At 41.7% G+C, this 27,215-nt stretch overlaps 1 protein-coding gene across 2 annotated transcripts in view; it reads left to right on the forward strand.

Moving 5' to 3' along the window:
* Window positions 1-27,215, forward strand: part of LOC113010977 (ephrin type-B receptor 1-B) — a 436,216-nt gene that overhangs the window by 298,697 nt on the left and 110,304 nt on the right. For both annotated transcript variants that reach the window (XM_080292596.1, XM_080292597.1), the window contains exon 22: window positions 9,568-9,632. In XM_080292596.1, the coding sequence (XP_080148722.1) occupies window positions 9,568-9,632 (65 nt within the window). The remainder of the gene's footprint in view (window positions 1-9,567; window positions 9,633-27,215) is intronic.

Genomic DNA, 27,215 nt, shown 5'->3' on the forward strand with positions numbered 1-27,215 from the left:
GGTTGAAGGTCGTTCTTTTACTGCCACAGATGAGATGGAGTGAGAGCACGACATCAAACCCTCAAGGTCCCTTCTCTGTCTGACTCCACGATTTTCTGACTCTTTTCCTCTCTACCCATAGGGGAATTATCGAAGAGTCACAGGTCAATTTTGTGGCACATCCAAACACGGTTAACAACAGGATTTAATAAGATATTGCTAGCTGGTATTTGGCTCCCCCCATTAAACACAGGCTGACAGAGGTGCATGGCCTCATTCGTAAAATTGGGGAGAAACTACCAGTAGCATAAGTGAATATGTACTAACCTAATCTTTAGGAAATAAAGGACTTTCTGTATTGTCTTAATTTGTGCTTCCTTTTAGAAAGCCCTGATATTGTCCCTTTGCTCAGACAGATGGCACCCACAGTTTTAGTTATACAATGGAGGTTTAGCAGTGTCCTGACGGGAGGAGCAGCAGAGCTGTGCTGTTTTGGGTGTTGGGAGAACATTTTAGTGCGTGCATACTTTTTTCAATAGGTTATGCACGAACTTTTTTCAGCTGTTAGCGGGATGCTTGTGCCCACGTTTGGATGAGACGGTCTTGACTGTGTGTGTTTTATTGAATATGAATACTACAAGAACCACAAAGAGACAGAGCGTCTTTGTTTATGCTGGTTGCAAGACACAAACAGTGTGGTTTCCAAGAAATGATCCAACTCCACTGTTCAGCTAAGGTTAGATCAATTTCTAGATAAGATAACACACAGCACTGCCTTATGACATGCTCTCCGTCACAGTGTCTCTCCGAGTATCTCTCTTTTTATGAATAGCGAACGCCTTCCTCCTTCCTCTTGCTCCTTCTCACTCTTGTCTTACTATCCACTTTATTTTTTCCTTCATCTCTGTATCTCACAGTTTCTCTCTGTCCTTCATATTGGTTCTGCATATTACAGGATGGTTATCTCAGTTCAAGTGTATTACAGTGTGGCAGACGAGGACATTCATTTCTATCTCCTGCGTTGCCCTACTAGCCTCTGTGTTGTTATAAAAGGCAACTAGGGGACTCACATTGTATTATCATTCAACCTTTGTAAACAATTGAAGTTTATTAATTCATGCATTTATCTCAGTTTAACAGTTTTACACGTTGTGATTCCTCTATCACAATCCAGATAAATGTATATACATTCATGTGAAAAAGAAACTTTTCACAGGGATCTGTAAAACACCAAGTACAACCTGTGATTGGGTATCTTATAGAAAGATTTTTAGCAGCAATAACATGGAGTAATCCTTTTCATTATGACTTTTTCATTTTTGGAGGAATTTTGTCCCACTCATATTTACTGCATTGCTTCTGTTCCTTTAGGTTTGTGGACATTTTTGTCATTTAAGGTCCCAACACAGCATTTCAATTTAATTGAGGTCTGCACTTTCGTTGCCCATTCCAACGATTTGATTCTTTTCTTTTTCAACTATTCGCTGGTCTGCTTGGGTTCATTGCCCCGTTACATGACCCTATTTGGGACAAACTTTACCTGTTGGACAGATAACCTCACATTTAACTCAACAATACTTTGGCTTTGGAGTTTGTGGTCAACTCAATGCAAGGAGCACAGGTCCTCTGGCTGCAACACGAGCTCAAATAACCCCCGCCTTTATCACCCCACCACTGGTGTAAAGTGTTTGGACTGGTGTATTTGGTTTTCTCCAAATGTGGTGCAGTGCATTATGGCCAGACATCTATACTTTGGTGTCATCTGTCTAAAGGACATTGTTCCAGAAGTACTGTGGTTTGTTCAGGTGTGACGTTGCAAACCTTATCTGTGCTGCCATGTTCAGTTTGGAGAGAAGACACTGTTCTTCAAGCCTTGTGTAAAAAAAAAAAAAAAAAGAGAGAGAGAGAGAGAGAAAGAAAAAAGGCCATACTTGTCAGTCTTTGTACCGTCTAACATGCTTACTGAGGTCTGCAGAGGTCACTAGGTTACTTAGGTCTTGGGTTCTTTGTAAATTTTCCAAGTATTACACTGTGTTGCCTTCAGGTTAATTTGTTAGGATGTCCTGGGAAGGCATTATGTTCACACACCTCAATGTCCATGTTGCTTTTGTAGAAGTTAACCTGGTGAATTCGATTGCTAGAATAGCTTAGATTAGCTGGCAGCTACTTGCCCTGTTAATTGCCATATAAACAGTAAGAGTCTACTTATTTTTTTCTTTCATTTTCACATGACTGTATTCCAGCACATGCAGGACCTCACTAATTGGTAATTCTTACTGTCCTAATTAGAGTGAGGGGGACTGCACTGGGAGTTTCAGTGAATGACATAATTCTGTTCACTCAGCACTTCCTGGTCGACTTGAAAAACACAGATGATTTTACTCACTCTGAATAGCCCATTAGCTATAACTTATAGTGGTAAATGTCAGCCTCACGCAATCCCAGTGTGACCCGGGCATGGTACTTCTCTGTGGCTCATTGTGTCTCTAGGCAGGAGAAGTGATGACAGTAAGCTAGAGCTAACTTCTGACTTTCATGTGAAGGTTAGAAATGTCAAAACTATAGAGTAGACTCATTCTCCTTATGGGAAACTATTAAATTGCAATTTTCTCTGTGCTAGCCCTCCAACATAGAGTTTTGCAGAATTTAATTTTTCCTATTTTCCATTTTGGTACTAGGAAGGAATCTCCTTGTGCAGTTCTTGTGCTGGAAAGTCATTTTCTTTGTGTCCTTGTGACTCACGTAAGCCTTATCAAACTTTTAGTCTAGTGGGACTGACGGAGTAAATTTTATCCAGCTGTGTCAATAAAGTGATCAAATTTCCACTGAAATGCTTTTATTGGAAGCAACGGAGAGTGGGTAGGAGCAGGAGTTGCAAATAGAATAAATGACAGTGAGTGGGTGTGGCTGAGTGATTGGGAAGCCAGCCAAAGCCTTGTTCCACAGCCAGTGAACCATCGGAGAGTAGTCTCCCTCTCTCTAAATGCTGTTTTGTGAGGTGAGGAGCTTGATAAGAGTTGTAATTACCTCATTTTACTGCAGCAAATTGCCAGGTTTCTTAAAAGCAGACAGGCTGGCTGAGGCAATATCAGCAGTAATGAGTATTGTGATGATTGTGGGAGGGCAGTGCTGCTTCCATCTGGATTATTGCTTGGTCACTGCTGCTGGTCTGCTGCTATAGGAAATCTGATCCTGGGCAGTTTTGTGAGGACAAAATGATTTAGGTTTAATCTTGTTATCAGTTATTAGTATTTAAGATTTTTTTCCCTTAATTATTACTTTTAGGCATTAGATAATGCTGTGGATTTCATGTGCTTTTCATTTTTATGAGCTAGAACCCATAATCATGACAAGTAAAATAAAAATAGTTTGACATAATTCATTTTACATGTGAAAAATATAGAATATGTAAAAGTGTAACTAATGTAAAATCATATTATTGAAATTTTTAAGATGCACTTGTACAGATACAAATACAAGCAGAGCTTGTTAGGAAGCTATTTTTTATTTTTAGAATAAGCTCGGGTCATAAGGTTATGCCAGAGAACCCTGAATAAAGCCTAGAGATCATCAGCTCAGTCTTGTCTCCCAGACTGATGCTTATGATGTGTATATTGGTCTTTTTTGGGCGCGTCTCTTCTCCTTCCTATATTGAAAAGGCTTACGCAGGGGCAGGGTTCGAACCCCTCCCCGGTAGCCTGTCATTAACAGGAGGCAGAGCAAAATACAGACAGCTCTGTGGCAGTGTAAAGGTAAACAGAGATGGCTAAAGTGAAGGAGATGAAAGACGGTGTTAAATGGAGAGTGAAGAAAGTTGCAGGTATGAGGGGGATAAATGATGCACTGAGATTAAGGGACGAGAGGAACGAGGGAGAGATGGGTGGATGAAAAGGGAAGAAAAGAGAGAAGAAGGTGGAGGTAAAGAGAAAGCGGAAGGGTGGGTGGGTAGGTGGTGGGGTTATGATGAATTAAAGATGACACTCTCCGGCAGCCTGGTTTCTAAAGATCACTCTGTCTGCTAATGTAATGTTAATGAATGCAAATGATGTGCCTAACCTCTCTCCCCTGACCAAGCGAGGGAAGAGAAAAGAGTGAAAGAAAGGAAAAGAGGGAGAAGAATAGATGAAAAGGTGCAACGTGGGGGCTTGTGTATAAATGTGCTGTTCCTACATTATGCAGGTAGCTGAGTGACAGACTGACCACTAAGATATGATCAGATGCATGAGACTTTGGTGTTGGTATAGCCTTTGTTTGACCATGTACCTGTCTGTATTTGCCAAGCCTGCCTCAGGGGGGGCTGTTGTGTTTTCCTGCTTCAATACCATAACAACTCTATTACAAACCGGTAACAGCGGGGAAAGAATGTGGCTGCTCACCAAGTGCCGCAAGGTTGAATCTTAAATTGAATGCGACACAGCAGCCCAGATGTGCGAGGCCAAGGTAATGTCACCTTCCTGTGATGATAGGATAATTTCATCAGGTTCTTCAGATGCTGTGTGTTTATTAAATTTCTGCTCTTACAAGACATTCTTCTCAACAGCTGCTGCTGAGCACACTTTGCCTTGTGCTGCCCTGTTCATCTTTATCTTCTAGACTCTCTCTCTTTTGTCTTTCATACGTGTCTGCTCTTCTTCCACGGAGCGAAAATTATATTTTCACACAGCCGTCGTGAGTGACTGTTAGCCAGGCGCGCTATTACTAAATCTGTGTGTATGAGTGTGGGCAATCTGTAATTTGTGAGCCTGTTCGTTTAATGGAGTCTGTGGCTCAGAAGATGCAGGACTTGTGTATCCCATCACTCCGCGCTAATGTCTCGGAGGAGGCTGGCAGATTTTTTCTTTTTTTTTCCTTCAGTTTTCAAATTTAGTCACATTGTCATTTCTGTCTTCAGGGGGACATGGAAGTAACACATTTCTTTTGATGCATTTCAGTTGCCTGTTCTGTATCTTCTATTTAAAGTAAAAATCCTTCAGTATGAGTGACAGAGCTTTAGTGTGGCACGGAGTAGAGAAGTCTCACATCTGTGTTTGTATGGATTGTCTTCTTTGTTGAACATGGTGACTCAATCAGATATTGCCTTTTTATATTCTTCTTCCCCCTGAAGCAGTACTGTGCCATAACTGCAGTTTCCAAATCTGCTAAATGGCCTTAACCATGCTGGACGTGAAGCGGTCTTTTCTTTCGAAATCAGGGATGCAGCGGGTAAGTGGTGTCTGTCTGCGTGAGACACTTCCACATGATTTGTTCGGAAAATACTTCACTCTGTCAAAACGTTCTTTTTATATTCATAAGTCCCCTGAGTGGACGGCTGATTAGTTTGGGAGATGCAGCATCTTTCGTTCGTGTTTGTTTGTCACTTTGTTTTCAGCTCTGTATTAAGATGCCAGGCTCAGCAGGCTACCATGGGGTTTCATCATTGTTAAGTGCTCATTCCAATCCCGCTGATTTCTCCACTTGGTTTTTCATCTCCGTCTTTCTGTCTATTTGTCTTCTTTTTTTCTCCCTCTTTTTCATTCTTTATCCGACCATCTTGATTCCATCCCCCCAAGAAAAGATAAACCCCACTTACATAATGTCATCCAAGGGCCTCAGATCTTCTTTCGCTTTGCTGCTACAGTCACAAAGAGAAGACCCTTAAAGCTTTGCATCCTGCATCTGGACGTGATTGTGTCATTGAATTACAAAGTATACCAGCATCCTTGAACAGGAGGACATTGGGGAGTGGGGGGAGGCTAAAGAATAGATGAATGTAAAAGATGGAAAGAGAATGGAAATCCGTGGAGAATGGCCTGCTGTATTGATTGAGGAGCCAGGAAGCTTCAGAGAGGCACTTCGGCACATGTTGTATCGACTAGTGGCCATACAGTCTCAGATTGGCTGCAAAGGAGGGAATTACACAGACATGTTGGCATTCTGACTTTTAAAGCGTAGAATTAAAGTCATGCATGAGAGCTAAAAGAGGGCAGAGAGATTGGCCAATTCATTTTTGCTGTTGTTCCTTCACTGAACTCCCGTTCTATTGATGTTCTTTAGTGTGTACAACTTCCACGTAATCATGCGTGTCTATGCGATGTGTCATGCGACTGCTTGCTGACGTGTAATTGTGCGAAGAGAGCTGCCTTATCGATCTATAATGCAGAGCCCCATCAATGTTTAATGTAGTCTCTCTCACTCTTTCATTTCTCTCCCTCCCTTTCTCTAGCCCCAAATGGTAGGCTGCTTCCAGAACCTACCATTTGGTATTGATCTATCACTTGCTGCTAATAAGAAGGAGCTGTGCTCTCGGGGATTGGGAGCTGCAAGGCCTCATCTGAGTCTTGGCTTTGGCTTGCGACTTTTGGGTTTTGACTGGTACTCTTGCAGTGTTATCCAACCTACATCCATTGTATGATAAAGGGTAACTAATATTCTGTGATGCAGTTGCAATACAGCCTCGAGCCTTACGGATCCTTGAATGTATTTAAGGCTGGTGACGCCGACACCTACAAGCCATTGTTTTCCAATAGATTTATGAGCCGTGGCTGCTTAGTTAACATTAATCTCTCCATGTTAACAATTTTCACAAAGACTCAACTACTGGTGAAACTGCCTGGTCTTAATTTAGTGGAGCTTGCAGGTGGAGCTGACATAGCAGAATATGAATACAGAAGAAAACACACTGGGCTACCTTCCAAACACTAGGGACATGGCAAGGTCCTTTCCTTGCCTTGCAAATGACTTGCTATAAACTTGGAGTGCGTGGACGACTAATTGCTTTTACAATGCTAAGGAGTAACCCAACATTAAGCTTCTAGACAGACAATAAACATCCCGGGTCCTTGAAATGCAATTTTCAGTAATGTATTGTTTTTAACTGCACTCCATACTGTATTGTGTTTGTGTTGGGGGTGGGGTGGGGGGGCAGAGTACACCCTGGACAGATCGCCACTCCATTACAGGGGCAACAGAGAAACAGGCAATCAACTGAAACTAAAACTCATTATAATAACCAATTAAACTAACAGATTAATTGTTTATTATTTACCCAATATTACCCAATATTAAATAAATTTAAAAAATACCTATACCAAAATTTAATTAGTGTGTAACCTTAGGCTATTTAGATAACTTGTAATTTCAGCAATAAAAAACAATGTTTCCTCTTTTTCGAAGAGATGTTTCGTGTAATTAAGTTGATTTTATAATGAAACTATTCAAATCCACTTATCATTTAATGGATGAACGGTTCACAGAAGTGCTCATTTAAAAGCCCCACACATACACATACACAAGGGACATTTTCAAAATCTCCAGTGCCAGTGGACAGGTGTGCGAGCAATGCCATGATGGCTGTTCGAGCCCCTCCCCGTTGCTAATCACCACTTAGCATACTCCATTTACTCATCCGCTACTTTGATATTCTGCTAATGGTAGGCATTAGACCACATGACTCTGCTCATCCACCCCTCCCTTGGGCCTTTGACCTTTTTTTATTTTTCTTTTCGTTTCTGCATCCTATCTTAGACCGAATCCCCTCCAACCCCAACCCTCCCCCTTCCATTTTAAAAGGAAATAGAAAAAAAAAATGGTCGACCAAGAGCCTGTGTGATTTGACTAAAGCTTCTGTGATTTCCCCAGAGAAAGGTTTGGCAGTCCCCACAATGCTGGCTGGCGCTGAGGGCTGTTTCATGCTCCTATCTCCCCAGCTGACAGCAAGTCGTACAAGTAGGCAGGCAGGCAGGCTGGAGCTGGCTGGCTGTGGAAACTAGACAAGGCAAGGCTGATCTTAGGGAAATTGAAATACTCTGATGGAAGCCGGGTGTGAACAAGGCTGTCACTGTAGGTGTACACAGAAAATTGCTCTCTAAGTTGGCTGGTGCATGAGCAGAACGGGTGTCCATCTGCGTGTGTCCTAACATGCATTGTGAGTGCTTGTGTGTGCAGGGGCTAATTGGTTTCATGTCTGAGGACAGTTTCTCCCAGTAAGTAGAGATTGAGAATGAAAAGGCTCTTTTCTTCTTACAGGTGGCTTGTCACTCATCCTTACCACAATGTACTTGTTTTTAAAAAAATTTTAACCAACGCTCTTGAACCACGGATGACGGGCTTTGAGTGTTCCGTCATTTGGAATGATTTCAAAATGCACAGCGACTTCAGTGAGACTCCAAATTAGCAGCAGCTGCGAGTGCGTGCTTGTTCTGGGGGAGTAGGTAAAGGGAGGGTGATGAGGGCTGGAACCTCTCCTGGAAATCTTGAAAGAGGGCATCGTTGTGTCTATGCATTTAATCAGAGTGAGATTTCTCCCTTATCAACAACACATGTGGGTTGTGCTAGCCAACCATTTGCTGTGAAAGTGGAAGAGCTCCAAGCCAAACACACAACGACCACAGTTCCTATGAAAATTGCACACACACACACACTTTCTGCTTGTCTACTACAGAATGCAGATCATCACACAAGCATACCATTCACCCTTCTGTCTCGCAGTTTTTAATCTGTCTGGACACAACACAAAACAACAAACACAATGGAGTGTATGTCGTGGCAGGGGACATCGGAAAATGTGAAATATCCTTTGGTTCACTCTCTGTAATATTAATGTTTTAGGACCGAGGATAAACTGTCTGTTACAGGGGAAATTATCAATCTATCATTACTCTGCTAAGGCCAGCATGTCAGTTAGTCCATCGCTCTATAAATCTGTATTGCAGGGAGAGGGGCAGGTGAGCGCTTTGTGAAAACTGCCATATTTCTCTCTTCTTTCCTTGAGCAACATATCATGTACCAGCAAGGCAGATATTAATCAAAAAAAGAGCTGATAAACTTCTGGTGTGAGCTGCCAGACTTATTTGTCTAAGCTATGTCCCTGAGGATTAGGAAGGGGGCAATCTGTGTTCTCATATTGCACTGATATGTGGCCAGATATGACATGTTGTATAATAAAAGTCCAAACAAAGATAAATCCAATCCTTGAACATTTCTCTGTACTTTTTTCTTCCTTTTTCAGGCTGTATTGTGTTACTCTTTCATTTTGTGTAGCCTAAAGTTATCCAACATAGGTCATCATGTTTTTTGGCAGGCGTTTAGAAAATTAGCTAATTAATCTGAAATTAAAAAACATTTTATGGCTTGCAGATATATGCGTTTTCATAACTTTAGGTTAAGGAAAGCTGACGCAAATACATCAGAGCCTAACCTTGGAGGGCTCCTTCTTCATATGTGAAGCCAACTCTTTTTGCCAGGCCATCTGCAAACCTCATACAGTGTATCGACATACCCACTTATCTTTCATAATACTTGCACACATATAAGCAGGACAAAGGCAGGATGTAGTCTAGTACTGTATATAGCGAGATAACACAATGCAAAGAGTTTTTTTTAGTCTCTCAGAGGTTCCTTCCAGCAAAGTGCCAAGGATTTGTTTCTAGTCTTAACAGAAGAGTAACAGAGACGGATGAAACACTGTAGGGATTCTTGCTTTCTGTTCATCAATGAGTGTCAAGCGATCACTGGGGCTTGAATATAATTTAGCTGTGTGGGATGGTACTCAAAATAGCTTCTGTGTGGCTAACCGCTGGTTCTCTCTGTCTTTTTCTTTCTTTGCTGCAGAGACCTTGATGGACACTCGGGTGGCCACAGCTGAGCTGGGGTGGACAGCATATCCTAATTCTGGGGTGAGCCCGTTGTTGCCAACACATGTTTACATAATTAAATAAATCAGAAGTTTCACTTCACACTATTTTTCTGTTTTTCTGGTAAATAGCTTTGTTGGGTATGTGTAACATGACACAGAGCACGTACAGGTTTACAGGCAGACAGACAAATAGGCAGGAAAGCAGGGAGGATGGGAGTTATAGTTATAGACTTAAGCAGTGCCCAATGTAGCTCCCATTATGGGTATTATTTTCTCTGTGTCCCGGTTCATAATGACTTAATAACATAATGGGTCCACCTAAGTCCCAGAACACAGTACCTAAGTCCCTGTAAATGGAGGCTGGGGGGGATACCATAGACATAATGATACTGTAATGATACATTTATACAGGGAAGTGGAGGTATTAGGATGAAAGAGGGAGGAGGAGCTAAGAGGACAAAAAAAATGCTCAGGGCTTTTCAGATTTAAAGGGAACTATCTGCAGCTTTTAGGTATTCTCACAGAAATGGAATGAGGCTAACTGGAACAAAGTGGAACAATATTCCTCTTTTCTCTTTTTTGATTGAAACTCAGTATTATTGCCCTGTTATGCTAATGGAGCGTTTTAAGACCTTGTTTTCTGTATTGTAATTCGATAATTCAATGAAAGGCTCCATAGCACAACAGTGATATGAATCTTACAGGAGCTATCCAGGATAGAAAAGGACTGTTTCCCGCATTTTCTGGGTCTTTAGGTCTTTATGAGGCATTTTACACACGTGTAAAAGGAGCTTTTATTGCTACCGAGCAGAGCTTTGACTCTGTTTAAGCATTAGAGTGTGGCAGGGGTTTTTTGTATTCCTCAAGGAATACAAGCTAAAATAACCTGTAATAACCTCGTGTGTGTGAGTTTGCATGTATGGCTGTGATATTGTCATCTGCACAATATCTGGAGTGAGCCCTTCTCATTGTGGTCTCCACAGTTTGTTTTTCTCTTATGGTATGAGCCATGTCGCAAATTCCTTCATGATTAATCAAGAAAACCCCAGCGGCAGATGGAGCAAGTGGACTTGTACATTTTCTTGCATAACAGCCATTGTTAACTGTCATTATCCCCTTCTATGTTTCTGTCTCTCTTTTTGATTTATTCATTTATTTTTTATTTTGTTTACTTTTTACTTTTAATTTTGCCTCGCTGTTGATATTCTCTTCACAAACGGCTAAAACACAAATGTTGGTTAGATACCTTTTTTCTTCAAAAATGTTTAGCTGATATCTCAAATTAGCTGATTGCAGATGTTAGCATGACCAGGATTTCCTCTAGCTTAACCGACTGACTTCCTATTTACTACCTACACATATTATGGGCTTAAATAAATGCAACTCTAGTCGTTCCAAGACTTTATAGACCAACTTGATCAAATGGTGAACAGCAGTGTTCACCATTAGCAACATTTGCACGATGTGCAAACTGTAGTAATGCCATCAAAATGATCACGAAGCCAAGTGTTTTTCTTGTAATACGAGCATGCCCTACCAAAAACTGATAGCTTTCGCCACAGCACATAGAGCTGTGTCTCATGTGCAGCCTCAAATCAGCTGCCCACAGATACTGAGAGACTTACATACATATGGCTGGTGACCATCGCAAAGACACAACACATTTTCCACACATAAAACAGATATATGTTTAAAAGCTGTTCTTAATAAGATCTGACATGCATACCAAAGGTGCAGCACAACAACACTAACAGTTCAAAAATAATAATTGTTTTGACAGATTCATGTTAAATGTTACATGTGTATTTGAATTGTATTTCTGCCTTTCTTAATGTTCCCTTCTACTGAACAGGCAGGCAGTGACCCAGCAACCAACACTTACCAGCTGTGAACAAAAAGTATTTATGGCTTTAAAGGATAATTAGTCCGGTTGTTTTGGACCAAAACTACAGAAAACAATGCATTCGATTTGAGATTCACTGATGCACCAAAACAATAATCAGCCAAACAGCCATAAAATGCTTCATTTTATTTTCCAAATAAGATAAATTATTAAGCTTTAACATTTTCTCTAAATAAAAATAGTGGGGTGCAAATAATAAAGTTGCTATACACCCACCTTTACCTGACAAATTTTACCTTCCCAAACAAAGCAAGAGCATTTGTACAACAAAACAAGTGTCAGGTCCTTATATATCATTTTCCTTTAAATTATAAAATTACCAGATAACAGGACATCAACCTTTTTCTCTTTTTCACTCATCTCCATAATTTTCCTTTTAACTGCTTTGATTCCTTTACTGCTCATACCGAGGCTCACGCTGCCTCAGGTTGTGGTTGCTGACATCTGGCTAGCTCTGAGCTCTGGTTAGCTTTAGCTTTAGCCACTTTGCCCTTCTTCAAGTTGGGCATGTTCAGCTGGGTGAAAGTGATTTAAGTGCCTCATTAGGTTTATTTCAAACATTTTTGTGGTGGTTCCCCTGCGGTTTACCATGATGAATGATCACAGCCACATGCTAACATGTCATTAACATGTAGATGTGGGTGTGAAAGTGACTACTTGATTGCGCCGCTGTGTGCTTTTTGAGCATGCACGAAATTGAGTATCTTGTACACATGTCACATGTGAGACTCATCCGCTGCTTTATGCCTGAGATTTGGAATTACACACTTTGTCAAAAGAAAGCAAACAAACAAACAAAAAGTATTTCTAACTGTTTTGAGACAGGAGCTATTGGTCTCATACTAAACTTTTAACTCTGAATGTGCTAATGTGCAATAAAATATTTCTTTTTCAGCTTGACATTGTCACATCTTTATATATGAAAAGAGAAAGAAAATCCAGTGAGACTTGTTGCGTTTAGACTTCTACAGTGCTGTTACTATCGAAGCAGATTCAGTTTAGCAAGCCCCCAGGCACACAGAGACATATCTGACTTGTCTGAGTTGAGCGTAGTTCAATCCTGCTGCTATTGTAAAGGTTCAGGGAGGGAAAGGCCTGCTGTAGGACGGATACACAAACTGTTTACTGGTAGAACTTATTACACTATGCAGCTACCGTGACCTTGAGCGTGAGAGATGCAGCATGACTGTGAGAAAATATTCATTATCACGCACACTCACACAATTAATGTAAATCCAGTTTTTAATAGATTTCTGTGCGAGCTGAGATGTAATAACTTAGTCAATATCAGATAAATTCCCACGTGTACAACCCTCACCTCTGAGAGCTGCAGGCGAACCTCTTTATGTGTCATGCAGTTAATTTATCAACAGCCTGAACCTTCAAAAACAATGTTTTATTGCAGCTTTTCATAGCTGAATCAATCATAGCTACAGCTATAGATAAAGATTGCAAATGCCAATCTTAAAACCAAGACTGTAGCCTGAGGGGTGTGAAAAGTATTGTCATGTAGATACAGTATACTAAGTTTAGCTCTGTGTGTGCAGCCAGTAACTGGGCACTCAATTTGCTACTCTTTATAACCTTAACAACTGCTTCTCTGACACCACACAACAAGAGTTAAAGTGCACACACTGCATGGTTCCTGAGCTATTTGATACAACTCATTAATTTTCTTTAGTAACTTTCCCCTCAGGAGTTTTTAAGCAGTGTATTTGTGTGTCTGTGTGCATTTGTGTGCTTGGCTGACTCAAAGGGTTAATTCGGAAGGACTCCAGAAGCAGTGCCATTAGTTCCAGTTGTGTAAATGCAAGAACATCAGAGTTAGGCATGCAGACATATAATGGAATAGCAGCAGTGTGGTATGGTAGCAGTTTTCTGGATAAAGAAAGTTAGTTTGGAAGGTATAAAAATGTGGAGAGTAAACAATATAATATTCTTTCATCATGTGCCTTTCCGCTACAGTATTTTTTTTTTATTGTTTCAAATGTCTATTCTAAAGTTTTTTTTGCTCATTCTGTCTCACCTTCATCCTTATGCGTCAATCTCATGCTTTTCTCCTCTCCCTTTTCCTTCTGCTCTCTGCCTTGCTCTTATGCACACTCCCTACAATAAATAAAATATGGAGTCCCTGAAAGGCAAGTATCCCCCAACCTTGTGGCCATGCGACAAAGAGCAGACATGAACAGCAATGACACACACACATATACACACAGTGACTTAACCAAAGCACAGTTTCTGTTCCAGTTTTCAACAGTCTCTCGGTTTTACTGGGGCAGCTGTGGCTTGAGTGGTAGAGTGGGATGTACTACTAATTGGAAGGTTTGTGGTTTGATTACCCCTGCTCCTCCAGTACACAGTTTTTTGGTGTCCTTGGGCAATAATCTGTGACACAAATTGCCGGCCCAATAGATACTTTAGGTTGTGAGGGGTGAAGATAGTAAATAGAATAAGAGTGCTGTGAATGGGTGAATATAGCTTGTAATAAAAAGTAGAATAGAAAATAAGTTTTAGGTAAATTAAAAAAAAATGTGTTAAGCCAATTAAATTTAAGATACGATAAGATAAGATAAGATAACCTTTATTAGTCCCACACTTGGGAAATTTGTTTTGTCACAGCAGGAAGTGGACAGTGCAAAAGTTATGAGGCAAAAATTAGAATACAATAAGAATAAATACAGTACACAACTGTACAGAATAGAATAAAATAAAATACTATATACAGTAGAACAAAATAAAATAAATATACAATAAGATAAAAATAGAATACAAATACAAATACTATATACAACTGAGTAAAAATACAACGATGACAGAAAGGATTATTGCACTTAGTATTATTGCATATGTATGGATGTGTGTGCTTGATCAGTTAAAGTCTTTATTATGGAGTCTGACAGCAGTGGGGAGGAAAGACCTGCGAAATCTCTCCGTCCCACACCGTGGGTGCCGCAGTCTCCCACTGAAGGAGCTGCTCAGTGCTGTCACAGTCTGCTGCATGGTGAAGAGTGTAATCGCATGAAAAAAGGTTGGGAACATTTAGACTTTGGTGAATGCAAAAAGGCAACCATGCAGTAAAAGTATATTAAAATGTGAGTATTTCTTCAACTCTGATTGCATTACTACTTTTTCTCCCTTAAACTAAATAAACTTAAATTAATTAAATTAAGGAAAAAAAGTTCCCTCTTGTAAAGTCTCAGAATGTCACTTAATCATTAAGCCGTAAATGACAAACTAAGAATGCTAAGTCAAGTACTGTTATTATGTATTTTCAACTGATTACAGCTTTAGAAGTTAAATTCTTTGGCTCAGACCTTGAGTTTGAAGAGCCATGGGCTCCTCTAAGTAGATGGCTGACAATCTGAAAATGGAGCTAAGTGATGTTTACAAAGTAGGTAAAAGCTATGAAAAGCATTCTGCGCCTCCAAATTCTGATGTCTAAAATGTCAAGACAGGGTCATAAAAAATGTCGTGGAGTGGTCCAAGGCACACTTGAAGTTCTGCCGAGATGTACTTCAAGGAACACAAGCTTTTTTTATTTTTTATTTTGGCCTGTCCCGTTTGGCTCTTTTGCCCTCAGAATTGTTGTCTAAAGGCAAAGAAAGATGCCCAACGGATTTACTTTACCAAACTGACCATCCCAGCCTTGCCGTAATGGTCCATTTGATTCACCTTTTATTGTTTATTTTATTTTCACTTACTGAATACGGGACAGACTTGACTGGGGGAAAGAAGGGGAGAAAGAAAGAGGGAAAGAGAAACAGCTGAGAAGAGGGACGGGGGAGAAGGGCAAAAAACAAAAACCAACAGAATGAGCAGAGAAAAAAAATGCATATATCAATCACCTGGGTCACCTGCTGAGAAAGAAAAAAGAAAGCAAGCAGAAGAGAACAAGAGTAATAGAATAAACAACATCACAATGATATATGGGAATATGACAGTAAATACTAATTGTTAAACATTATTGTGCAGCACATAAGATCAACAGAACACAGTGTGCTTTGAGGTAGGAGCCAAAAAGGGTGTAGTTTGTGGGTGTGATCACCCGTGTGTACACCTGTGAGCATGGACGCGCTTGTTTTTTGTTTTTTAAAAGGTTCCTTCATGTAATAATCTGCTAGAGGGTGTGGGGGGGCCACAGCCCCGTCCTCCAGGGCATGAAGCGGGTGTGGAGGAGATCAAAACTCCAGACATCCAGAGGCCCCCAGAACACAAGAGACCAAGGAAGACCAACAGAGGGGCAGCTGCGCCACTGTCCCGGAAAGAGCTGAGTCCCAGATGAGGGCTCACTCCCAGATGAGGGCTCACTCAGCAGCCGCGGAGCAGAAGCCAGGGGGAGTTGCAGTGACGCGCCCGTGAGCTCCGCCGGCAGCCAGCTGCGCCTGAGTGACCGAGCCCCAGGCCGAGAGGCCGGGGGCACCCCACCTCCGAAGTGGCCCGAGCGAGCCCCAGGCTCCAGGCCCCGATAAGCGGCCGCCAAGGAGTGAGCTGGTGTGTACCTGGACGCCCATCCCCGGACACAAAGAACCACCAACGCACCGATGTCTGAGGGAGTCTGCCACTGGCAGGGGAAGTGGTGGTAGGGGGAGATAGGCCTCCAAACCTTGGAGGGCCTGAGATGTCCCCAGAGAGGTGGCGCCTGACACCCAACCTGACATATAGACACAGACATACAGGCACACACAGATACAAACATCCATTCCCACCCTCATGCTCTCATATGCACTTACTCCACACTCAACCAACATGGAGACAGACATAAAGAGACGTTGTACACACGATCACACTCCCCAAGCGTACTCTACAAACCGGGTCTAGGTGCCCCCGCCCCTGGAGGGGGGAACTGCACCCAGACCCAGGTGGTGTTTCCCTTTTCCCTGCGGTTGGGGGAGGCAGACCGCCCCGACTCCGCAGCAGCAGGAAGGCTCCACACTCCAGACCGCAGTCGTACGGCCAACTCCTCCTCCTAGCCCCCCTGCTCCAGCAGGTCGCAGAGAATGGGGGTGAGAGAAGACTCCAAACCTCCCTCCACCCGCTCATTGTAGTGTTGATGCATGTGTGTTTTAAGGTGCATTTAAAACCCAGGAGGGCTTGGAGCTACCTGCCAGAGAGCAGCAGGTAAGCGCATGGTCCCTCCTGCTAGCCCTCAATGTCTATGTGTATTTAAAATTGAGAGGTGGGCAACGATGCCAGGGGTGGGGTGTACACCCTGATGGTACTTTGGACTCCGTGTATCGTGCCCACCCCCAAGATCCTATATGTATGTGTAATGAGAGTGTGAGTAATGTGAATGTCTAAGTTGTGGGATAAAATTGAGGCAGAGGCAGCCAGAAGGGGACAGAGGGGGGGGGGTAGCCTCCTCTGCACCCTGGTGACATACCCCTACTCCAAGGCCCTGCATGTGTGGGTGGTTGTGGTGGAGCGGGAAGAGGGAGGCAGCTGGAGATGGGGAGGGAAGGAAGGGAGGGGCAGGTGACCCCTCCCTGGGGCCAGCTCCCCCGCTGACCCCAGTAGGCACCCCCACACTCCGCGACCCGCCAGGGAAAGGGGGCCCAGGCCCATCCAGACCGGGGCCCAGTGCAGCAGCGCCGCCCGGCCCCACAGAGCCCGGGACAGTCCACCCAACCCCACCACAGAGAAAACTGCACCCACCCCACCATCCACTCATCTTCCAGACTACATAAGACAATAAACACCCAGGCTGAGATCTTCCTCCACCTCTCCTGTATCTCCCCCTCCTGCAGAGGGAGCTCCTGAGGAGAGGAAAGCTCCTGCAAGATGTGACAATCTCCCCCACCAGTTGAAGAGCCCCCCAGGTGGCTCGATGCACCGGCGGCACCCTGCTCCAGGGCTGGGCCCCCATGCACCCACCCGCCCACAACCCCGGCAACACACCAACCAGGACCCAAGCCCCCCGAGGCCCGGTCCGGGTCCCAGCCCAGAGATGGAGCGCCCCCAGAACCTCACGCCCATCCCGGACCCACCCAGGGGCAGCCAGGCTACCAGGTCAGTAACCCACGTCCGTCAGCACAGACCCTCCCCTAGCCCCGCTGCACGCAGCCGCGAGGAAACAGTCACCTGAGAGCCAACAGAGCCCCTAACCGGACATGACCGCTACCCCGGGTTGAGCCCCCCAAGGAAGATGCCTCCGGGGAACCCCCCGACGCCCTAAGCCTGTCCCTACCCCCACACCAATCACAACAGTGAAGGCGGGACCAAACTATGACCCCCCACCCCCACTAGGTGATGGAGCTGATCAAAGGAGCCCAGAGCAATTGATCTGATGTGGTGGCAGAGGCTGTATCAAGACTAATGTAATCTAATAGATAATTTCTATATTGGTTAGAATTAAGATTGTTTTTATTTTTCCAGTTCATGAGGACTGTTTTCTTGGCTATGCATAGGGCAGTGAAAACCATATGGGCGATATTCTTTTCTGAAGTGACATTATCTAAGCTGCCCAACAAACACACTAAGGGGGAAGTTGGAATGTTACATTTCAGACACTTCGATAAGTCTTCACATATCTCGCGCCAAAACTTCTGAACTGGTGGACAGAACCAAAGAGCGTGGATATAATTGTCCGGTGAATTGGTTTGGCAGTGTGAGCAGTTGTTGGTAGACGTAAAGCCCATCTTGAACATCCGATGACCTGTATAGTGCACTCTATGTAATATTTTGTATTGAATTAATTGAAGACTGGGATTTCTAATTAGATGAAAGGTTTTTAAGCAAATCTGAGACCAGAAGTTTAGGTCTAAGTTAACTGATAAATCCGCTTCCCATTTTGCAATAGGAAGTGATATTGATTCATCTGTTTTAGAAAGCATTCTGTATATTTTGGATAGTAATTTGGGGGGTTTAAGAGTAAGAAATTGAACCACACTTGGTGGTGTTTGTAGTTCAACTTGACCCGGTTTAAATTTCTTTTTTACTATGGATTTAATTTGTTGATATTCTAAAAATCTTTTCTTGTTGATCCCATATTGTGTAACTAGTCCGTCAAATTAAATAAATTCTGTTCCTTCTAGTATATGTTCTAAATATTTGATTCCTTTATCACTCCAATCTGAAAAGTTTATCATATTATTGTTTTGTAATATGTCAGGGTTGTTCCAGATAGGTGTACGTTTGCATGGGATTAATGAAGACGCCGTCAATTTTAGAAACTCCCACCATGCTGTCAGAGAAGAGCTGATGTTGATGCTTTTAAAGCATTCATGTCGTTGGATGTTTGAGCTGATAAATGGTAGGTCTGAGATCTCTAGATTATTGCAGAGTGCTTGTTCTACATCTAGCCAAGGTTCATCTAAGAGGGTGTGTTTTAGCCATCCTGAGATAAACTGAAGCCTGTTGGCTAAGAAGTAGTGCTGAAAGTTAGGCAGTTCTAGTCCTCCTTTATCCTTGGTCTTTTGTAGTGTTTTTAAGCTTATACGTGGGGGTTTATTTTTCCAAAGGAATTTGGACATACATGAATCTAGAGATCTGAACCAATCTTGTGGCGGTTTAGTTGGGATCATTGAGAATAAATAATTTATTTTTGGTAAGACCATCATTTTTATAGCGGCAACCCTTCCCATGAGTGATAGACATTTCCATCTAGCCAGATCATCTTCTACCTTCTTTAAAAGTGGGATATGGTTTAATTTAGTTAGATCTGCAAGCTTGGGAGAAACATTAATACCTAAATATTTTATATTTCCCGATTGCAGTGGTGTAGAAGAGGAATTATGGAAGGAGCAATTAATCGGTAGGACTGTAGATTTTGACCAGTTAATTGAGTAATCTGATATTCTTGCAAAAGAGTTTATCAATTCAATCACCCCAGAGATATTGGTTTGTGAATTTTGGAGAAAGAGTAACACATCATCCGCATAAAGGCTGATTTTATGTTCCACGTTCTTGCATTTTATGCCCTTAATTACTGAATTCTGTCTAATTGCTGCTGCTAGTGGTTCAATAAAAATTGCAAATAGGAACACAAGCTTAATGTGAACTACTGACTCAGTAACTGTTGCATTTGCAGCTGTTAGAAAGTCAATGACTTATGATTTAACTTAAAATAAATGTAAAACTGTACTGACATTTCAGCAAAGGCCGGTCTGCCAGTATTGTTTATAATACTCTGGCTGCACTGAAGTGCAGTAGGAGGCCAAAAATATGAACTTGTATTAAAAATGGTCAATCCACAGCTCAGATAAAGCTGATGAAAAATGACCAAAACACCCCAATGGATTATCTGGTTCATTCAGAAGAAAAGCTGAAATAGTGCTACTTGCTAATTCTAATATTTGTCCCTACTAATTTTGGAAATTTTGGAAAAGTAGCAGCAGGGAAACTGTGTTGTTGGTTAAAAAAACATATTGTAAGCAAGTAAAAAATGAATGATGTTAAAAGAAAATGTTTTAGTCTGGTAACTTAAAAAAGTGAGGTGAATGAAGGAGAATTCAAAGTCATGTGATACTAAACTTCATGCCATTTATTTTTTATTTTTTTAAAATAATTTTGGTAAAACGGGAACCAGAGATGCACGACTGCTTTCATTTTGGATCGGGTGGATGAAACTAGAGGAGAGTGTATGGAGGCAGCGAGAGGGTAAAAGTAGAGAGACGGCTAAAAAAGAAATGTGATAGTGATGTTCGAGGGGCTCCGGGATCAGGAAGGGGTTTGGGGGAGGATTAGAAGAAGCTGGAGTGAGAGAGGGTGAGGGATCAACTGTGTGAATGGGGCAAAAAAGCCAAACCTTTGGCCCCTCAACATTCAGCTGTGTGTTTGTGTGTGTCTGTGTTCAAGAATGCTTGGGTTAACTCGTGTGAGTCAGGAAGGTCACAGTTTGACTCCAAGCTTTAAGAGGAAGATCCTAGGAAGGGTGGGTGGGTGTTGGGAGGGTCGGACCCGCGATCAGCGGGTGGCAGTGGCTGTACGGATGAAGGCTGTGGGTACTGTAAACTGTCGTGAGGCAGGCCAGGTTGGTTGGATTGTCAGGGGCTTAGGAAAGAGAGGGCTATGTGTGTCTGTGTGATTGCGTGGGTGGGTGGAGGTGGGGTTGGTGTGCAAGGGGACATGATAGACTGGAAAGCTGCAGCCAAAAACAGACAAACTGAAGTAAATGCTCTGAATGAAATGAATCATTACTGACATGAATCAGTAATAGCATGGTTAATATTGTTGCAAATATATGCCATTTATTAATTAATTAGTTAGTGTTCTGCTTATTATTAGCCCATAATTTGAAATAGAAAGAGGGTTGATTCATTTACCTTTAAATATCTGCATCTGTGGAACAAACTCAGATAACGGTAAATATTCAAGTTTGTTTACTAGTTAGTCTTTAACCCAGATAATCTTACATATAATATGTATAAAATCCTCGGTGGGATACTTCAACTACTTGCTGTCGAGAACTTTGACTAGCTGGTAATCATTTGCTGTGTGGATTTAACACGGTACATTTATTTGCTGTTATGCCAACAGAAAATGTACTCTTTTTTTTATTTTTCACCTTCAGTGACTTAAAGAATCACTGAAGGTAACAATGTCCCAGTTGTGTCCACCCGTTTTTATAGTTCCCCCGTGTTTCCGTGTTATGAAATTGTGGAAAATGTAGTGAAAAACATTTAAATGTCTTTTCTCAAGCTGTAGTGCATTGAGGATTCGGGACCACCAAGGCAGCGTAAAATGGGGCGTGAGACAGACGGCGTGAGATAACGAGGAGAGTTTGGAAGCGCCCCTCTCTATTGTTGTGGCAGGTGCATAAGATGGTTTGGAGAAGCAGTGGAACTCATCATAATATGTTTGTTTGGATTTACTCTCTCTTGTTCTTCCACATGTGAGATTGTGTGTGCTCAGGCATAAATTTGAGTGGCTGAGAGTGTTGTATATCTGCACCTGCATATGTGAGCATGCACAGGTGCTGGAAGAGGAGTACCATTTTTGGGCGTGCCATATATGCTCCCCCCTGTTGTGTTCGGTGCTTCGGCAACGCTCCTGCGGACCTTAACTGCACAGGTGTCAGCATACACTCAGCATTTCCTAAAGAGCACAGATAGATCCATAATGGCCATTTCACCATCTGCTGACCAGACTCAATATACCTCAATTATTCATACCCTGAAAGACAGACAAACACTGGGTCAATGGAGATAAGGGAACACAGGAGGGAAAAGTAAAGTGAGGGAAATGAAAAAGAGAAAAGGGCAGAGAGAACAGAAAAGGGGGATGATTGAATATAGATGGTCAAAGAAATGGGGAGAATTCATGGAACGTAACACCAAAGCAGCACTGAAGGAGAAAGGATACCTATACTGAAAGTACTTACACTTGTATCCAGGGTCAGCCTTTAAGCAGAATTTAAATGATTTATAATGCTAAGTCATTGGCTAATTTAGTTGTTTTAAGGTTTCATAAAGGATAAAAACAGAAAAAAGGGGTCACATGTAGTTTAAGGTCTGGTGCTAATTCAGTGTGTGACATGTTAACTCAAAAAAAATTAAATACCTTGGTGGTTGACGGGAAGGACGATTTGGAGATATTTTCCGATACTGCTTCTATTATTGATTTATTCATACCTTAAAAATCGGGTTCAAAGGTCAAAGGGAAAAGTTAAATAAGGAAAGTGGGGGGAAAATGGCAGAGAGGAATGGACAAAGGGGCTGCTTGAATGTAGATAATATGTGTCAGAAATGATGAAGGGAAAGGAGATCAAGGACGCGTGTGCAGGAATGAGAGAAAGAGGGATGGAGGTGAACTCTGAACTTAGTGGGCTCGAGCTGAACTGGAATGAGAAGAAGGGAAAAAATGACTGTGAGTCATGCTGGCTTCACTTCAGAGGCCAGGTGAGAAGAGTGCCTTCATTACATACACGGAGACCCACATACCTGTGCGTGCACACACACACACATGCTGGATGTCAATTTAACCGGACATAAGCACATGCTCATCATTACACATTCACCCACATAACTCTTTATAAACTCTTTGGGAATATGGTTGGAAAAAAATTGGATGCACGTGCACATTTGTGCAAATGCGCACACATACATATAGTAGACATTGCCATACCAGTGGGAGACCTGTTTCATTTTACCTCCAAGATTACGGAGTGTGATTTAGTTGTGAAGCCAGACATCTGAATTTGCTCTGAGCTCAGACGCGGGCATATCTGCCCAGCGTGAAGACTGGAATGGTAATACAACGAATCACTCGGATCACAGTGCATTCATGGCTCTCTGTCGGAGGGTTTTGCGTGGATGTAAGTCTTTGCTTGGGCATTTGTGCGTTTGTGTTTTCTTAAAAGTCTTATCCAGCGTTACCTCTCAATATTTTCTGTACGCAAATGAGACTTGGTCAAGACAACAGCGTCTACGTTTGGTCACAGAAAGATAAAAACGATACACTGTTTGGGAACTGTATGCCATAATTCCATAATATTTCTCCCTCCCATTATTATTTTTTCACCTTTCCACCATTTTTAAATATTCCCTTTTGGAATGAAATAACATGTGGCTGCCTCAATTATTGATTTCCATCCTTTGGATTCCCTCTGCATAAATGTAGGAAGTGACTTGGATGTTTTTTGGAAACCAAGGACATTTTTTTCCTTTTGTCTAAGAATAAATAAAAGAACAAAGGAATAGAAGTGGGACAGAAAAGAAAGGAGAAATGACTCTTAAATCTTAAATTTGGTATGAATTTGGAGGAGTATGCAGGAGCGCCTTGAGTTTGGCTTGTATGTGTGGGAGTGATTATGTGTTTGCTCCAGTACCTGCAGCACCTGCTATTTCAGCCGTCCTACAGTTGGCAGAAATAGCAGTAAACCCTTCCATTCTTCTATTCCATCTTCTCACCCTGACTGCTTCTGACTTTTTTTTCCCGCTGCCTTTCTTCACTTCAGCTTGTCTGTCTCAAAGCGTCGATTCCGTCTTTTCACGATCTGCATCTAACCACGAACCGCACAACGCAACTACCCCACCCTACCCTGCCCCACCCCCTCCCTATCTTTTTGTATCTTTCTGTATGGATGATAAGGCTGGTAGGTGTCGTGCTATGTAGGATTTATATACACACAAACACACATGCACAATGTACATCTCAAATCATTAGCAGCCCTTAATTCATCATCAGTCTGTTTAAGAGACAATATTCTCTCATTTCATTCAAGGAATATTATGTTATGTGAGAGATTTGGCGGCCTTCAAGTGAAATATAATCTCAGTTTTCTTAACCTGAACATTTTGATATTTGCTATGATAGTTAGGAATGTCACATCCTATGGAAAGGCATTCATACATACTTCAGTGAACAAAAGAAAATTTAAAAGGGACAGCTCACCTGCCAGAAGTGAAATACATTTTCTGTTAAATCGTGGTTGATCCTGTCTATAGATGCTAATTTTTTATAAGTACGTAACACACATACATGCTATATTTTATGCTTAAAGACATGAAACTGCCTCACTTTGCAAAAAGCTCGTGGTGCTGTGTGATGCTGCAGGTGTGCGATAAAATTCAGGAGAAAAACTCAGAATAACACATTTATGAACACTTTATTCTTTAATAGCTGTAAAATTGAAGATCAAAGTGAAAACTTAACATACATGAAAGGCGCTTGGTGATTTTTGGAGAGGATGGCGTGCTCCTCAGGCGAGTAAAGGAATGCAAATGTATGTTTTGCACTTGCTGTGATATTTATGGAGCAGTTCCGCTGCTGAAATGTTGAAAAAGCCCAATGTTCAGACTTTGTCCTGTGTGCTGTAAAGGAGGGGCTTTGAGGCTTCCATGAGTTACGATCGTGAGACATACTGAAAGCAGTGATTTAGGCCACAAAAAGGATGTTTTTGTCCTTCTTTTCCTGTCATATTTTTGCTCTTCACATTCTGTTGCAAATGTATTTTTCTGTCACCCCAGTTCCATTACTTTTCAACTTTTCGTTTCTTTCCCTATGCATGCAAATATACATAGTAATAATTCATTATTTAGTGGTTTTATGATTCTCCAGAATAAATTCATAAGATTGCAGAGGTTGTCAGATTTCAGCTAAACACTGCTTGAACCTTTTACACAGGGTGACTCAAGGTAATGTTGCTACTGGTAACCTAAAGTCGTGCTGAGGCAGTGTCAGCTTCATGGTTTGTCTCAAGGCACCTGAGTGGGTGTTACCAGGTGCATTGTGCTAGAAAAGTATTCAAAAAACAGTTTTATGCTTCAGCACAATAACCTTAACCTTCTTTTTGTGCTTTTACACGTCTAGTTGAATTAATGAAGGTTTCCAGACCACTTGCTGATTTATCTCTGGGCTTATTAAATCTTTCCTATGTGAATAATTGCGTGAATATCTTAATCAAACAAATGTTTTGAGATTAAGCAATTTAATATTTACTACACACAAAGCTGCACTAATTACTGTTTTGGGGGTTTTGTTGTTTTTATCCATCAGTCAAAGTTGGAGCATTTAAAATTAAAAATATATAAAAAAAAATGTTGATTCCAAAATATAAAAATTTCCAGTGCAATACATATTATTAAAAGCATAAGGACAACAGAGTAAAAATAATTAACTTTTTTAATGGGACAAATAAAAATCTGTCATTACACATCCTAATTTATTTATTTATTTATCTAAAACATTTAATTGATGTCTGTTTTTCCACATCAAGCAGCTTGTTCTGCCTACCAGTCTTTAGGAATTATACTTATTTTAATGATTAAATATTTAAAAACAAAAAAGAGGCTTCTATATGAAGGGTGGTTGTTGCCAAGTAAATGCAGAAAGTTAGTTAATTGCAGGCTTGGCCATTGGATCCCAGACCATTTTAAGGACCAAAGTGCCCTTGAGAAAGACACTTGAACCCCAATTTGCATCCCTGAAAACAATGCAACCCTGTCTGGGAGAGTTCAGTTTACTGTTATAGCTAAAAACATCTGTATCCAAGCAGACAGACTGCTTAAAGCAACTGGCTCATAATTGAAAATGCAAGCGTTAATAATTCCATTTTAAAAGTTGGATGGAGAAATATGAGAGCGAACAGTCTGTGTGAGTTGTTCACTGAATGGTCCAGAGTGCAGTCACGTTCTGTGCCTCTCTATAAGAAAATGAGACAAAAGACATACTAAAAGCATTTGGAGCAGAGAATGAAACCGAATGGTAACTAATATGTCAACAGAGCACAAATATCACACAGTCCAATTCACTAGCACGGACCCAACCTCCAAATATGAATAAAAAATATTTGTTGATAATGTAGCAAGAGACCTCGTTGAGGTCTGGCGGTGGTTCGTCGTCCTGACAGATCCCATTGATACCTTTAGAGGAAGCTAATAAAACAGGGGAATGAATGGTGGCTCAAAGAAGAATTTACAGACTTACGACCGAAAAGGAGTGTTTGAGGCGCGGTCTCACTATCTCCAGTTGTTGAATTGTTTGGTTTACACTCAGCAACTGCAACATGAACTTACTTGCTTCAAACCTCAAGTCCAGTAAATGTATTGATCAGGGTATGGGCGTGGCAAGGGAGCAGATTTTCAACGAGACTCATTTTGCTTTAGCCAGCCAGACAGACCAAGTTCTGCTTGGGCTCAGTCAAACTGTGTGACTGTAATTATAGAGTGGCTGAGATCTGGCAGGACTGGGAGTGTTTCAGACATCACCATTTCCTCCCCATCCATCACATTCAGCCAAGCGGAACTAGGCCTCAGATGCCCCGCAAAATAATCATTCCTATGCAACTGCCCTGACAGCAGCATCCATTCAATAACACAGCTGATCAGAAATGATAATAGCAATCATGCCACTGCATATTTTAGGGGCTGCAGCCTGGCCGTGTGTGTGTGTGAGGTGGCGGATGAGGTAAAGCGTTCGAAATAAGTGATTTTGCAGGAGATTATGAGCATGTGTCTCAAAGTTTGTGTAGGAAGGAGTGAATAAAGGTGCCAAGACAGACCACTGTTAGTTTACATGAAATGTCCATTCTATTGACTTCAAGGAAAAGACCCAAAGGTTGATATGCAAATATCCTCATTAACGCAGAGGGATTTGAAACCACCTTTGGGAAGAAAAAAATACTATCTGGATTGTGATTACTGTCGGCAGTGAGCTTTGCAAAATGAGAAGAGTGTCTTTCAGAAGGGGCATAAAGAGTTCAATCCCTATCTCAGCTTCTCATGTCCACCTATAATCCACTGTCCTTCTGAGACCTTCGCCTTTACAGACCTGTCAATGTGAATTTCACCCGCACGCATACCATTTCTTTTTTCTTTCCCTCTCTTTTTATCAACAGCCAGGATGTATTCAGGGGTAATTATTAAAGAAAAATCTTTATAGGTACACTTTCCCTCCTTTAGTTCAATGTTGTGTTGTCATGAATAACAAATAGGCTCATTACTGAAATGCCCATCCCGAGCTTGTAGTAATAAAATCAGTCTCATGCTTGCCTCCACCCACACGTTTCAGATGATAGATGAACGGACAACTCGTTGTTAGAAAGTGCTCAAAAACATTTCAGCCTATAGGCGCTTGAGGGTGTAGACTTCAACAAAGCATCCAAGCATAATTTAGTCCTAGGATTATTTGGGTAACACTTAAAAAAAAAAAGAACCTCATCAACTAAATTACTTCAAATGCTAACTTCAACACCAAAGGCATTAACTGAAAAGGGCTAAAACAAACAAACAAAAAAAACTGTTGTAAACTGCATCAACAAGTGGAGTCGGGTTAAAAGTTTAG

The sequence above is a fragment of the Astatotilapia calliptera genome, chromosome 18, assembly GCF_964374335.1.
Source record: "Astatotilapia calliptera chromosome 18, fAstCal68.1, whole genome shotgun sequence".
Taxonomy (NCBI): Eukaryota; Metazoa; Chordata; class Actinopteri; order Cichliformes; family Cichlidae; genus Astatotilapia; species Astatotilapia calliptera.